The sequence below is a fragment of the Labeo rohita genome, chromosome 6, assembly GCF_022985175.1.
Source record: "Labeo rohita strain BAU-BD-2019 chromosome 6, IGBB_LRoh.1.0, whole genome shotgun sequence".
In the NCBI taxonomy this organism is placed as follows: domain Eukaryota; kingdom Metazoa; phylum Chordata; class Actinopteri; order Cypriniformes; family Cyprinidae; genus Labeo; species Labeo rohita.
In genome coordinates this window covers 35,425,569-35,440,792 of record NC_066874.1, presented here as the reverse complement: position 1 = coordinate 35,440,792, position 15,224 = coordinate 35,425,569, and the positions used below count along the sequence as shown (strand labels likewise).

The 15,224-nt window shown below is 45.0% G+C and overlaps 3 protein-coding genes and 1 non-coding gene across 13 annotated transcripts in view; 1 reads left to right on the top strand and 3 right to left on the bottom strand.

Annotated features, from left to right (window-relative positions):
- The window catches only part of caskb (calcium/calmodulin-dependent serine protein kinase b), a 37,987-nt gene extending 36,416 nt beyond the window's left edge, over nucleotides 1-1,571 (bottom strand). For 2 of the 10 annotated variants that reach the window (XM_051112552.1, XM_051112554.1), the window contains exon 1: nucleotides 792-1,571. In XM_051112552.1, the coding sequence (XP_050968509.1) occupies nucleotides 792-850 (59 nt within the window). In that variant the 5' untranslated portion in view covers nucleotides 851-1,571. The remainder of the gene's footprint in view (nucleotides 1-791) is intronic. The other 8 variants (XM_051112557.1, XM_051112555.1, XM_051112559.1 and 5 more) reach the window with 6 other exon arrangements.
- Nucleotides 1,572-3,548: 1,977 nt separating this feature from the next.
- Nucleotides 3,549-9,741, bottom strand: fbxl3b (F-box and leucine-rich repeat protein 3b). The gene is made up of 5 exons (XM_051112908.1): nucleotides 9,467-9,741; nucleotides 7,620-8,007; nucleotides 7,408-7,530; nucleotides 6,587-6,758; nucleotides 3,549-6,095 (listed from the first exon to the last, which is right to left on the bottom strand). The coding sequence occupies exons 2-5, from the start codon at nucleotides 8,004-8,006 to the stop codon at nucleotides 5,455-5,457; spliced, it is 1,323 nt and encodes a 440-aa protein (XP_050968865.1). The 5' UTR covers nucleotide 8,007; nucleotides 9,467-9,741; the 3' UTR covers nucleotides 3,549-5,454.
- Nucleotides 9,742-10,718: 977 nt separating this feature from the next.
- Nucleotides 10,719-14,861, bottom strand: wbp4 (WW domain binding protein 4). Its single transcript, XM_051113358.1, has 10 exons — nucleotides 14,747-14,861; nucleotides 14,562-14,634; nucleotides 14,401-14,463; nucleotides 13,563-13,689; nucleotides 13,311-13,487; nucleotides 13,171-13,238; nucleotides 13,019-13,094; nucleotides 12,187-12,398; nucleotides 11,908-12,107; nucleotides 10,719-11,255 (listed from the first exon to the last, which is right to left on the bottom strand). Coding segments are annotated over exons 1-10 (1,200 nt in total). The 5' UTR covers nucleotides 14,749-14,861; the 3' UTR covers nucleotides 10,719-11,053.
- A 185-nt stretch (nucleotides 14,862-15,046) lies between these two features.
- trnae-uuc (transfer RNA glutamic acid (anticodon UUC)) lies at nucleotides 15,047-15,118 on the top strand. The gene has a single exon. It is a non-coding gene; the product is annotated as a tRNA-Glu (tRNA).
- Nucleotides 15,119-15,224: the final 106 nt, after the last annotated feature.

Genomic DNA, 15,224 nt, shown 5'->3' with positions numbered 1-15,224 from the left:
AAAAGCGAGTCACAGAGGTAAATATTGCAGTGTTATGAGCAGTGCAGCGAACGGGCTTTACGTTCATACGCTGGCGGACGGCAGTGATGGTGAATTACACAGGTGAAGCGTGATGAAGACTGACCCCGATCCCTTCATCACACCTCAGTTAGAAGATCCACCGGTGATGAAGAAGAGCTTCTACAGGGACACAAACACACGTGTCTATCTATATCTATCTCACATATGACATATATGACCCACACATGAGTGTCACACACAGATGAAGCTCATAAGGATGCAGCTGAACTCATCTGAGTAACAGTGATAATATTCATTTTAATTAAATAATAGTCTAGACTATTTGACCTGATATCTACAAACCAACTCCAGTGTCTTGGCCAATAAACAGCAGTACAATAATCACACACACACACAGGCCTACTGCTCATTCTCCATCTCACTGCCAGATTCATAGTAGAAAATTAATGGAGAAATCGTTGAAATACTAGAATAAATCTGCACAATGACCAAGGCAAATGGCACATGTCACCTTTCGTCGTTTAGGCTGATCTGAGACTGATGCGAGACTGAGGTGAAAGCCGTAAATCACTGAGAGGATGAAGAGTTACTGATCAATGAATATTAGTGTCAAATCTCACACACACACACACACACACTGAGACACACACTCGGTCAGCTGAACCTGAAGCAGTAAAATGTCAACACACGAGACAAAGAGAACCGGAGGAAAACGCCTCGACACCGGCGCTGATCAGCAGTGAAATGATTGATTAGATTCGATCACTCACTTTCCGATCACCTCGCAGAGCTCGTACACATCCTCAAACAGCACGTCGTCGTCAGCCATAGTCCCGCCGACAGATCCGCGGAAAAAGATCCGCTTTCCCTCAGAAACGCGCCGCGAATCTCAGAATCCGAGCGGCCGATGATTTTCACCCTCCGCCCCGCCGCCGCCGACACCCGGATCCTGTAAATCCCCCGGATTCCCGTCGACGACCACCGAAGATGTCCGTTCACACCGGGCGACGACGACGACGACGATGATGATGATGGTGGCGGTGGTGATGATGGTGATGATGATGATGATGTCAGGGAAAATCAACGCTCCGGGATTCAGGTCGCAACGCTCCGGGAATCTGCCGCTTCAAATAATAAATGTCAATGTGACGCGAGCGGCCGAGAAAAAAAAAACGCGCTGATGCGCCCAAACGCTCGAGATCCCGATGATCCGCCTCAAACATGAAAACGCGCTCAACGCCGCTGCCGCTGCGCTTTCCGTCCGACTGCGCTCATCATTGTCCGTTAGACGCGCCGGTACACGCCCTGATCCCCGGTTATAGCGGTGAGGTAAAGCAGCGCTGCCCGTGTAACGGTTTTCTGCAGCTCTTCGTTGCCTCGGTGTCTCTCCTCCTGCTCCGCTGCTACTCCAGTTCAGCTCACTGACGCTCCGCCCTCTCAAGGTTATGAAGCTGCCGCACGCGGAGCCGCAATGGCCGCCGAGGTGCGCTGGATTCCCCGGATGTTTCCGCTGACGCTCCTCGGGCCGCTTGAGCCAAAATGTCGGAAGAAGGGCGCGCCTTCGAGCCCACGGCGCTCAGTTTCCTAATCTGCCCAGAGAAAACCCGTTCTCCCGTCCATCGGCCAATGGCAGATCCGCGTCGCTCCGCATGCTGGTTGACCGTCCGATGACGTCAGAGCTTCTGCGATTTTTCCTAAGGATCCGTGTATTTTCTTGCTGAATAAATGCTGCAGGAGGCGAAGGACTGAACAGCTCGGTGAATAACAGTGGGCTCGCAGACTGAGCGTCTTTTTATGATCCTGATTTATCACATATCCATCACTGACTGAGACACATATTCACATCGAGCTCATAAAATACAGATGCAATATAAACTCACTCAAGCAGCTTGTGTATATATATTCACCAAAATAAAATAAAAAACACCATTTTAAGGAGCTGCTGGTTTCTCAGTGGCTTCAAATACGCGTTTTGTCTTATGCTCTTTAACTGTACACGTTCCTGTTAATAATCTCACGTGACTCTCACAACCAATGAGAGGCTGAGCAGAATTTTAAAACCCCATGAAATCACACTTGTATTTTATGACATGTCTGAAGACTCAGAGGTCGTCGGTATCGTAACAGTCAGTTTTTCACATCACAGCAGCTCTTCATCCTTTAGATCTGCTCCTCATCACAGCTGAGGTTTGCAGGAATGAGGATCACAGCAGATTCTGACCTGCTCTCATGGGTTGGTTAACGTGGTTGAACGAAAACCGCTGGACTGAAGTTCAGCATCATCTGGAGCCACAGTGATGCTCTCAGGAGTTACTATGGCGACCCTACAGGCAGAAACAGGAAGTGCCGGTCTGTATCACGCATACACACAGAGGAAGTTCGCAATGATCTTCATCAAACCTGCAGACTCACAGCATCATTGACATCACTTCATATAAACAAACATATTCAACTGTGGTGATCTCAACACAGACGTTTAATTAAAGTAATTAAATTAAAAAATGGTCTCTGTGTGAATCTGTAATGAAACGTTTTAGTTATGAAGCAATTTAATAATAGTTTTTGTGGATAAGAACTGAAATTACAGAAAGATGCTTCCTTTACAATTAAAAGAGTTTTGAAGGAATTAAAGTTTTACCTCTAAACTAATGAAAACACTTCACTAATGAATCTCATCACACCTGAATACGAGACATTAAGTTCATCTCTACATCCATGAAGTGCTGCAGCATCTGTCATAAGATCTGCTTCTGTCTCGTGCAGTAGTTGTTCTTGTAGCCTAGTTTCCTAGTAAGTTAAATGCCAACTATTGTGTAAAATGAGCCACCGGTTTACCTTCATTCAGACACATCTGGGTCTGACGGACGCTCAGCCTCCTGCTTCTGCCTCTCAAACGCTGAACTCTTCCTTTAATCAGTCTCAGGATTCAGTTTGTCTTTCGTGTTTGAATGAGCCGAATTAATCTGAAGATAAGGAATGAATCACCAGTAGTTTGCTCATACAGTCAGGAAACATTCGGAGCAGCAGGACGTTCAGTGAAGGTGTGGAGGAACGAACAGCTGCGCTCACATCATGTCTGTAGTCAACCAATCCAAAACCTCTTTTACAATTTTCATTTGTAATTGATTTTTTTAGAAGAGGAGTTTAAAATGGTTTGACTTTTCAGGATGTTCTTAACTATTTTTACTAACAAATTTGACCCAGAAATATTTGATGTTTTCTAAGACAGAGTAATATAAATTCCTTCATTGTTTGTTTCTGCAATCATTTGTTTTTAAAGACAGGATTCAGTCTCTCTGTCAGGGACGGAAACACGTCATCATTCAGCAGGAAGTCAAAGCTGAAATAACTGAAGATTGATTCTATATCAGTTCCTGAATGTAACGATGCGTCTTAAACACGACGAGTAACTATTAAACATTTTGTAACATTTCAGACACAGTGCAGCATTTTCAAAACACTGAATTGTGGATTTACTCTGATACGAATGTCAATGAAACGTCCAATAACACAAACTGAAACTGCAGTTCTTACATTCACAAAAGTTTATTCCAAAACAACAACAAAAACATTTACACCACATTTGTTTTTGTCTTTTACGGATAAAGTTCTATGTAGGCAAATACATAAAAACGATCATCGGACTGAAGCCGAGCGATTAAACGCCTAAAAGAACAACATGACGCTTCATGACAAGCTTATATCACTATTCATTTATAATGCAACGAAAATAATATAATAACAATATTAATCATCAGGAGAAATATTGACACAACCGATAATCTCATATGTACATTTCTAAAATACATTTCTATATAAAGTGCAGGGAAATGATCTGAATGGGATCTGCGTCCGTGTCTGTAATATATTGCTTGATAACTAATGAACCGAAGGAGCTGCGCTGACAGAAGCCTTTACATCCGCCGCGGACACGGGCGTCCATCCCGTCCGTTTGAGACGCGGCCGGCCTCGGGACGACTCACGGAACAACCGAAACACGAGCGTCTGACGTAAACCGACCCCAAATCACGTCCCACACCATCTGAAACGCCAGCGATCGTCAGCACGTGATGACGAGGAGCACGTGATGTGGATTTCAGATGAAACAGGAAGTCCCTGATCTTGAGTCTGAAACCCAATCGAATGACGCACAATAACACGCTGTACAAACATCCGATTTCCTTCAGCGCTCGAACCGCCCGCCATTAAAACAGCAAAACGGGAGCTGACGGCATCTTCATCTTCATCAGGGAGCAAACGGTGAAATCAGGAAGTGTCGACAGACTTTGACTGAATGAGCGAGTCAAACAGATTGAACGTCTCCATTCTCATCTGTGACGGAGACGCTGACGTCAGAAATAGGGCTGCACGATAAATCATGTTAATCACGACCGCATAATCGCACAGTATTTGGTTATTTATCGTGAAAAGGTTGTTTTAATTAGTTCTCTTGCATTGGTAACGAGCTTCCACAACCATTCGTGGGTTGCCAGATGCCAAGAGTTTCCTCTTAAACTGATACATTTTCTGCTCAGTGTTTTAAAAGATCTCAACCAGGCAACCACACACACACACACACACACACACACACACTCTGTATTACAGAAAAAGATCTGATGATCTGAAAACCCCAACAAACATGCAAAGCTGTAGTTCAGCGATCTCTATTGAGAGACTCTAATCAAATAATAGTCACATTGCTAGTCTGTTTGTCATTCGCTGCAACTGAATCTGTGAGCAAACCATCAGAGTGTGAGATTCTCAAGAAATAAAAAAAAAAAAATTGACAATAAAATGACATTATTGGTGATCCGAGTTGAAGTTCAGTGATCTCTATTGAGATATTCTGCTCATACAGTCAGTCTGTTTCCTTTCACGACTAAATCTACAAACCATGAGAGTTGACTTCTATAATAGCCCTGATATTATACTATAAATAAAATAATTCTGATTAAATAAAAATTGACAATAAAATAACAATAATTGATTACAATTTCAAACAAACGGCCAGTTGAGGCATTATCGTGCAGCCCCAGTCAGAACGAGTCGCGTGCGCTTCTGAATCCAGCGCCGTTCACTTCCATCCGGAATGAACAACAAGAGCAAATACAAGAGAATCAAAACACAATCCGATTCGCCTCGGTGAACCGACGAGCTGAAACTTCATTTGGTGAAAGTGCTTGAAATCCACGTCTCTGCCTTCATCGGACGCCGAAACCGGCACGGAGCACGAACGAACAAGCTGCTGAGAGTAAAAATGACACGTACGTTTACACACGAACACACACACAGATCGTCTTCGCGCCAGTCGCGCCGACTAGAGAGTAGAAAACGCGCGGCGAGCGTCTGAAGCGCATCTGTGAACGCTTCGTCGTTTCTGTTCCAAACGTAGAAAAAGCACAAAATCCACGAGCGCCGCCGCGGTCCGCGAGTCTACCAGGTGGGCATCATGTCGGGGAACCAGACGCGGCCCAGGTGTTTGGACACCTCCCAGTGGATGTCGTCCAGGCCGTACTTGTTGTCGGGCACCAGAACCTCCTCCATGATGGAGAGCTGCGAGAGGCGGCCGCCGCACATCTTGACGAACTCCACGAAGGCGCTGCAGGACACCTCGCACTCGCCCAGGCCGATGGCCGACAGCTGCTTGCAGCGCTCCGCGATGCGGATGAGCTCCTCGTCCAGGGGTCGCAGGCCGTTGGCGCACACCACCAGCTCCACCAGCCGCGGGCACGTCAGCCCCACGCGGCCCAGCACCTCCTTACTGACGGAGCGGCCGAAGTACAGGTGCGTGACGGGCACCTCGTCGCGGAAGAAGGGCCCGAACTCGTCCTCGTACAGGAAGAAGTACATGACCAGGTTGAACTTGGGCGAGTGGCGCACCATGGCGTCCCAGCTGCTCTTCTTGATGGAGTGGAACTGCTGGCCCGGGTTCTCGCTCACCACGTCGATGCGCAGGTGCTCCAGGTGGACGTGACGCTCCGACGACAGCGCCAGAAGCAGCTCGTCGCTCAGCAGGTGGTAGTTGAGCGCCAACTCGCGCAGACCGTGACACTGGTCCGCCACGCACAGGATGCCTGCGTCGCAAACACACACGTGCTCGGTTAGTCTAACTAGTGTACGTGTCAGGACTAGGCAGAACATATGTGACCCTGGAGCACAAAACCAGTCTTACGTATCACGGGTATATTTGTAGCAATACATTGTATGGGTCAAAATGATCGATTTTTCTTTTATGCCAAAAATCATTAGGATATTAAGGAAAGATCATGTTCCATGAAGATATTTTGTACACTTCCTACCGTAAATATATCAAAATGTAATTTTTTCATTTGGATTTTCTCAATATTTTGTTTTTTTTTCGCACCCCCAGATTCCAGACTTTCAAATAGTTGTATCTCAGCCAAATATTGTGCTATTGTGCCCAACCCTAACAAACTACACATCAATGGGAAGCCTATTTATTCAGCTTTCAGATGCTGTATAAATCTCAGCTTCAAAAAATGGACCCTTATGACTGGTTTTGTGTTCCAGGATCACATACGATAACAAACAGAGAGCCGCTGACCTGCGGGAGACACGTGCGGGCAGCTGCTCATCTTCAGCAGCTTCAGCGTGTCGCTGTTATTGGCCACCAGCACTTTGAGCGACGGGTCGTCCACCGGCGTGTCGTCGATCTTCAGGGACGACAGAGATTTCGAGTTCACGAACACCACCGTCAGCGCCGAGATGAAGTGAGACTGAGGAGACAAAAAACAACAGCAGATTCTAGTGAGACTGAACCTGAGAGATGGAGGTCTAAACTATATTTTGGAATTCATCTGCACCCAGATGTGAACTAAACCTGACAAAAGCTCCTCCTGAGGACACATTTGTAGTAATTGTTTATTTTTATAGCCATGTCAGCATCTAAGGCTATCTTCATGGCAAAAACAGAGCTGGAATTATACAAAAGTTACTTAAAAGTAAAAAAACAAGCAAACTCAAAAACACAGCCGTTAAAACAAATTATATAGGACTAATTTAAATGATCATATGACCAAAAAATAAATAAATCTCACTCAACAGGTTCCTGAGTGAGTGCACTTCATATAAAAATTTCTACTTGCAATAAAACCAGGACAGTTTAACAGAATGTGACCCCAGACCACAAAACCAGTCTTGAAAGGACAGTTTCCATTAAAAAATGAAAATTCTGTATATACCGGTGGACGGTAGCCATTGACTTCCATAGTATGAAAAAAAAAGTCAACATTTGGTTACCAACTTTCATCAGAATATCTTATTTTGTGCTTATATTTAATGGAAAGGGGGGTCTAGCAGAACATGCACAGAGTTGGCTCTTTAAGCAAAAAGGCACCATTTTGTAAATGTGTGTGTGAGACGTACCTTGGGCAGCTCCATGAAGGAGGGTCGTGCGGTGGAGATCAGCCCGAGCGTCTTCAGAGAGCAGTTGACCAGCTGAGAGAGGATGTCACACGCCGCTTCTGCGGATTCAGTGCTGCTGTCCACCTGAACACACACACGTCAAGAATAAGGACACACGTCACCTCAAACACCTTCTGGATGGAGCCGCAGCGACTGAGCTCCCACGTTCTCACCTTGAAGCTGACGTACTGCAGGTGGTTGGAGTGGCGTTTGATGATCTGCTTGATCAGGTCCGGATGCGTGGCCTTCAGGTAGGAGCTGGCCGGCTGGTTGAGCTCGAACTCGAAGCACCTCCAGAGCTCGGGCATGTGGAAGGCCTGGTTCCAGCCGCGGCACACCTGCGAGGCGAAGGCCCGGTCCAGCAGGGGAAGGTACTGGAAGATCTGCAGCAGGATCTCCTCGGGCAGCCGCCCCCAGTCCACCGCCCCGTCCTCCTGCTCCCGCTCCTCAGAGTCGCCCCGCCGGAGACGCTTACAGACCTCGGGGGCCCCGGGGCCCGGCCCCGACACCGATCCGCCGCCCTCCTCCACCTTATCGCCTCGCTTCTGGCCTCGTTTCATTCTGAAGACACACATCGACGGTGGTTACGCTCAGAACGCAATGCTGGTTTACTACACGCTGCACTGTACGGTAGGTTTGTTTACACCATCTATCACAGATATGCAACAAAAAATAAATAAACTAACCTTTATCTAAACTAAATTTTCAAAATTGCGTACTAGAAACAGAAGTATCCTACACTGCATTCCCGTGACCCTCATCATGTGGCATATTTTTATTATGTAAATGTAAAAACACATATGATATCTCGTTATTTATACAGCTCTACATGGAGTAAATAATGCGCAAATCCGTACAGAAATCTTCTGTTCCAAATTCATACACCTTATTATTTATTTTAAGTTTTTATTTAAATGTTTTTTCTCTGTTCTCATGTCAGATATGTATGTGTGTACCAGGAGCACCTTAAAAAAAACACAACAAATTCCTCTCGTGTTTGCACACACCTGGCGAATAAAACTAATTCTGATTCTGATTTTGATTTAATTCAATCCACAGCATCCAGTAATTAACAAAAACTATTATTTGGGTTTTTAACCTAACGAGGGAAGAAAATCATTCGTCTGAAAATGAAAGATCAGGTCGAGCACGCTGCATTGTGGGATACAGGATCTCAGTCTTAAGTAAGTAAGTAAGTAAATAAAGTGTGTTAGCGTGTTATTGTGAACGCAACCCATGTGAATGTTTACATGTACGCGGCTGTATTTCTCAGCAGCCGCTCCCAGTTTTTCCAGTTTCAATCAACTCAGTTCTTCACTCTTTAACAGCCGGTGATTAAACCAGATCTGCTGTGATCTTCTGAGATCTTACTATTCATCAAACTACTCACCATGATTAACAGCAACTGCCACAAACTCACTCACACCAGTATTAAATAAACATGAAAAGAAATTTGCCAACGCCCCGCCTGACACCGTCATCATCATCATCATCATCATCAGTGAATCAAGCACCAGCAATGTGTGAGAAAACACTGCACTTATGTTAATACTGATGAAGCATTTGCCTGCATATTTAAGACACATTAAAAACGTGCCATCTTGATGTTGTTCGAGGTTCATTTGTAGTTTCAATGTACATTTACGAGAATATAAATACATTAATATGCAATTACTCACAATTATATATAAAACTGCAAATAATTAGTTAATAAAATGAAAAGCGTATGTGTTCCCCACACAAAACTAAAATGACTGAAGACTGCAGTGCAGTCACGTGCTTTGGTGGTCACGTGGACCTTGACAGCCTCAGAGCAGCGCGAACATTCCGCGAAACATCTGAAGAAAGCCATGAACGGCATGAGTCGAGTAAATCACGACAGACGGACGGTTTTATCGTGAGCTTTAGCGCGTTCGTGTGAGTTGGTTTTGTCAGCGCCTAATGAAGTTACCCTCCTTCCGCCCGTTTCCTCTCGCACGACCAATACAGAATGTGGTCGGAAGTGTCGGCTCTGCGGTACCTGTGTCGTAGCGCTGCTAGTGTTGGTTCGCTGTTGATCGGTGTCGCCTCAGCCCGGGCCCGCGCTCCAATACTTCATCCGAGCGGCCCAACCGAACGCGATCATTGGCTCTCGGTCGATGCGATGGCAGCGGGCAGATCCACGAGCTCAGATCGGCGGCTTTAGTGAAAATCGCTTCGAGTATTTTCCTGTGTGTCTCGTGACCTAGTTACTCCGCGGAGAAGCGCCTGTTCACGGAAAATGGCGATGTGTTGTGCTTAGAGTGAGCGGTGCATTCTGGGAAAAGTGGAGGGAGTGCAGTTCCGCATGCGGCCAGCAGATGGCGCCTCCCTCACATTCACACACTACACTACACATGTAGTACATACTCACACTGACAAACAGTGAATTTTTTTCTTTCTGCTGCAGGAACGGAAGAGTAGTTTGCGCTTCCGAATTCAGCAAGTCAGATCTAAAACAATAGGTTGCAATAATTTATTTTATTGTGCCTAAATACCTTTTACGAACGTTAAGAGTGTTGTTTTTCTCTATTTTAGCTTTATTCTTCAGTATAACCCGGCCCCCGTACTACATTTATAACGTCTAGATAAAGCCTTTCCATCTCTGAGTATTCCACATGTCAAAGTTTTTTGAACTGACCCGAACGACGGATCACTGCAGCTCACGTGACCTTCAGCCAATAAAACAACAGTGACATGTTGCCTACATACTAGACATCATATCAGATAAACACTAACCTCATGAGTGACCAGTCAACCAGCTGCCTGTTAAAGGCTTTCCAGAAAACAAACTGCTTCAGAGCAGCTTTATAGAAATTCATACTCATAATGTTTAGATTTTTATGCTTTTTCATGGAGATTTATTTTGGTGGTGAACTGATCAAGCAGCTGAGATTTGCTATTTATATTAAATAATTCCATGTGAGTATGTGTACGCCAGTAGAAGTCAGCTACACACACAGTAGTTGTCCGTTTAAGTTATAATTTCTCGTATTGTGGTGCTGGTGAAATCTGTTTTGGCTTGTAATGTTTGTTGATGTGGGTGTGGAGAGCGACTATCATCGAGCGTGGAGGCACTGAGCCTATCAGACGCCCACAGAAACATTTATGACACGCCATCATCATCATCATCACACGCTCATTCAGTGTGAATTATGTTGATATGAGGCTTAACTGTAATCTGTCTCAAAGAGCAAGAAGAAATAAAACATACTACCCAGCGTTACAGGACACTAAATACAGTGAAGAACTGGTGCAGTTTTAATGCAAAAACAGTTTTAATGTGACTCGAGATGAACAATTTATCTGTAAGATAGAAAGCGTTTCATTAAACTATGGCTTTGATTCTTCGTGTCAACAGTTACAGATCCTCTAAAACACACACGACACACTCGCGCACACCACGACATCCGGAAAAACATCCAAAAACTGATCCCTGGAAATATTCACAAAAAAGTATTTTTAAAGCAGGTAAAGGCAATCACCTGCCAATAATATATAAAATACAAAAATTCTAAAACGAAGAAGCTCTGAAGACTCTGACGCTGCTGTAACGTCGTCTCAGTCTTATAGTCTCCTGGAGAAACTTCTACTCGTCCGTTTCTCTCTGCCGGAGACTCCTGGACTTGCCGTTCTCAGTCTTCCTCTTCTTGAACGTGGCTCCGGCGCTGCTCTCGGCCCCCAGGGACGTGATGGTGCGCTCCTTGAATCTGGGCCTGGGCTCCGGTGGGACGTCGGCCGGAGTCTGAGCGGCGCTTTCCACCTGCGGCAGCTGCAGATCCACCTTCTCGCTGCGGAGCGGAACACAAACAAACGTCAGGAGCTGAAAACACTGTCCTGGATGCTGATTGGTCAGTCCAGCACACCTCAAACACATGATGCAGTGACAGCTCTGGTGCTTTACTGACACAACACTACACGTGTGAAATATAAGACAAATTGGCATAAATCTCCTTAAAAATAAAATATTTAAAGCAGCAAAGAAACACAAGTAGCAACACATCTTTTCTTCCATATTGTGAAGAAATGTTATCATTTAAAAAAGATTGTAGGGTGGAACTTCGTTCTATGGGCTGGTGGTTGATTGGATGCTGAGATGTGGGCGTGGCTCTGAAAACTGTGCGGATCTGAATGAGAGTTTGTGTTGGATTGTAAGAAAGGGGCAAAGTTTAACCAGACTAGACCATTAGAAGACGTCTGTCATTTGACTGGAAGATCCAGTTTTGACATTTTGATTACAATTATGAGGTCAATTATATATGTGTGTGTGTGTGTGTGTGTGTGTGTGTATAATGTATGTATTATATATAATGCATGTATTAATATTATAATCTCTTATTAATATTACCATGAATAGCTTTAGAAAAACTCAACAGGCTTGTTGTCAATAATCTGATCAGCTTCAGATGGACTAAATAATTCATAACATGACGTGTGTCTTACTATGGATCCTCCTGCAGCTGGATTTGTTCCCAGGCTCCGTATGGATTGGTCTTTCTGGGTCTCTTCACGGGCGTCTCGTCCTCCTTCACTGAGTCAGTCACAGCCGACGCTTCCCGTTTCTCCTCCCCGTTTCCTCCTTCATCTGAGCTTCTCTCTTCTCCGTCGTCCGCTGATGTTTGGATCGTCTCTTCTTTTCTTTTCTGGAGATCAAACGCACGGTCGTGTCATTCTGTGTGTGTTATGATGTCAATACGGTGAGTGTGAATAACAGCGTCTCACCCTGAAACTGATCTTGGGGACACTGGTTTGTTTGGATTCGTCGGGTTCTGGTGCGTCTTCAGGAGGGTCGGACGTGTCTTCGGCTCCAGACACAGACTCGGGCTGAGGAGGAGACGGATCTTCTGCTGCTGGCGTCTCCGCACGAGGAGATTCAACACCAGGAGGACGAATGTCCTCTGGACCGAAGTCGTCCGGTTTCTCCCAACTCGATTCTGCTCAGGATATAACAGTAGAGCAGACACTGTCATAAAATGATGTAAACATGAGTGGTCACTCTATATCTCCAATAATATGTGTTAGTAAGATGAGACTGAAGTGATCCAAACATATAAGCAACGCAATCCGATGATTGAGAGATGAACAAATAAACATTTCCTGAGATGTTTTGGAGGCTTGTGAAGATCATTCCTCCACTGAGGAACAGTGAAAGTAAAAGTTCTGGAAACAAACGTTCCTCAAAAGATCCTGATGATCAGATTTGAAACTAAAAAATTAATTATGGAGAATCAAGTAAAGCCGAGCTGCTTCAGTCCAGTAAGTGTTGAAATATGACTGCAGTTATTCTGATGTTTACTTGATCAAAATCAGTCAAGATTTGACAGCCAAAACACACGTGAAGCACCAGCTGAAGGAGGACGTTTGTACAGTTTCACTAAAAGATCTTTGACTGGATAAAAACTCTACACTATCAATCAGACGACAGAAGGCATGCAGTAGATTGTGTGTGAAACAGTTTTGACACCAAAGTTTGATCATATTAATCATCTACACTTCACAGTATTCTGCAGTGTCTAATGCAGACTGTGATGACGTGAATCTGAATGTGTCTCACCGCTGGTCTCAGTGTTGTAGTAGTATGTGTATCCATCAGGACTCACGGCCTCAATCCACGCACCGCTTGACGGTTCCTGCAGCACGTGAACACAATATTAGATCTGAACACGTGAACCTCAGACTCACAGACGTGCACAAAGACGCCCTCACCTGTGTTTGTCCCATGGCCGACGGGGAGCTCTCGTCCACAAACCCGTCCGGTTTGTCCCACTGAGACTCTGAGATCAAAGACACGGTCAGCGATGAAGAACACGGACAGACACGCGTGTGCATATCAAACATCAGCTCACCTCCAGTGACGGTGTTGTAGTAATACTCCAGGCCGTCGCCCGTGGTTCCTCTCAGCCAGACGTCTATCCGGTCGCGGCTGCTGCTCTCTGACGGGACGCTCGCTCGCTGTTTCTTGTGTTTCTTCTGTGTTTTAACAGGAGCTTCAGACCGAGCTTCGGACGGAGCCACACTCTCACCTGTGGAAACAGAAGAACCGTGAGGAGCAATGTCATCACACGCACACGCACACGCACACGCACACATCTACACACCTGACGACTGACCCGCCAGTCTCTTCAGATCCTCCTCATACGCCTTCAGAGCCGCTTCCTCCATCGCTGCAAAGTCCTTTGACATCTTCTGTTCCTGCTTGGCCTTCGCCACGCTTTTCTTCTTAATCTGTCGCGAACATTGATGGGGTCACATGAGCGCCGCCGGCCAATCAGAGAGCGTCTCGCTCTTATCTTCACACACACGCAGCTCTGACAGCAGCAGCAGCCAAAATGCTGTTTACTTCATCATCACACTACAGACCACACCCACTACATCTGACAACACACACACACCGTATCCCATAATGCAAAGCACTGGAGCTTCCATTTGCGTTGCGAATAAATGAACAGGAGCTCAAATCAATCAGTCTGAACAAGAAAAGCTTTTTGCATAGAATTGAAAATTTAAAATAATTATATTTCTGAGACAATGACTCATGAAATTAAACATAAGGAGGTCATGTGACTCCTGGCTCTGTTACAGATTCTCTTATTAGGTTCCATATTTTGATGATAAAAATATATACAATTAAAAATATAATAACCACTGCAATATTCCATAAAAAACATGGTGACTTTAAATCATTCCGCTTCATTCATTCACACTGAGAGTGGAGGTCCAGTCCGCTGCATTATGGGATGGCATTTCTGCTGTTCTGTGCTGCATCTTTTGCCAAATGTATTAGTTCATCAGTGTACTTCATGCATTAAATGTGCATAGTGAGTACAGAAATGCTCTGTCTTTGCAGTGTGTATTATTTAGAGCACATAACATCCGCTAGAATGCAGTACACACTACACTAGTGTTGTGTTCTGACCACAGCAGTTCGTGTTTTACCTCTGCGATTTTAGCCGCCACATTTTCTTTGTGATTCTTTCCTCTCTCGTGAAACTCGACACTCTGCGAGAAAAACACGACACCATTCTCAGTGAACATTCAGCTCCAGCACACACATGAACACACATAAACCTCTGTAATGCGTGTCTGCATTCACTCACGGGTTTATTATCCGCGATCCAGCATTTGCAGTACTGACAGAACTTCCTCGGCTGTGATTTCCAGTAATCAGCCCTTGATTACAAACACAAACAAACAGAGACACTTCATCACACCGATCGCGTGTGAATCACATCTCAGGCGCGAGTTGTTTACATGTCTGATTAAAATACTCGTGCTTACTTACATTTTGAAGAATGAAAACTTCAAATCCCTTAAATGTACGTAAATGTTTGACTCAAATCTACATGCTCGCTGATGAGCGCTCACTGCCGGCACTTCGAAATGACGTCACTCACGGCGCGACAAACCTTGATGCCGAACCGGAAATGCGCTATTAAAACAAGACTGAAATTCGTTTTTACTGACATTTAATTATTGAGCTCAAACCACATTAAGGTATAAAATGATGTTTCGCAGCCCCTCGATGACGTTTGTGATGTGCCGTAACTGTAAGAGGGCATCAGGCCGCCGCTTCATCAGGTCCTCCCATATGGTCTAGCGGTTAGGATTCCTGGTTTTCACCCAGGCGGCCCGGGTTCGACTCCCGGTATGGGAAGATGTGTTTTTCCAAAATTAACCAACATGATTCAAGATTTCTTAAATCACATTTGAAGTTATTTTACTTTATTATTATAGCGGCACCGCACACTCGAGAACTACAG

Excerpts from the sequence above, each read along its gene's own strand:
- fbxl3b (XM_051112908.1), bottom strand. The coding sequence starts at position 8,006 with ATGAAACGAGGCCAGAAGCGAGGCGATAAGGTGGAGGAGGGCGGCGGA. Across the intron at positions 7,531-7,619 it reads TGCAGTACGTCAGCTTCAAG|GTGGACAGCAGCACTGAATC; the intron begins GTGAGAACGTGG and ends GTGTGTGTTCAG. Across the intron at positions 6,759-7,407 it reads CCTTCATGGAGCTGCCCAAG|TCTCACTTCATCTCGGCGCT; the intron begins GTACGTCTCACA and ends TTGTCTCCTCAG.
- wbp4 (XM_051113358.1), bottom strand. Across the intron at positions 13,488-13,562 it reads ACTGGCGGGTCAGTCGTCAG|GTGAGAGTGTGGCTCCGTCC; the intron begins GTGTGTAGATGT and ends CTGTTTCCACAG. Across the intron at positions 13,095-13,170 it reads CGGCCATGGGACAAACACAG|GAACCGTCAAGCGGTGCGTG; the intron begins GTGAGGGCGTCT and ends CACGTGCTGCAG.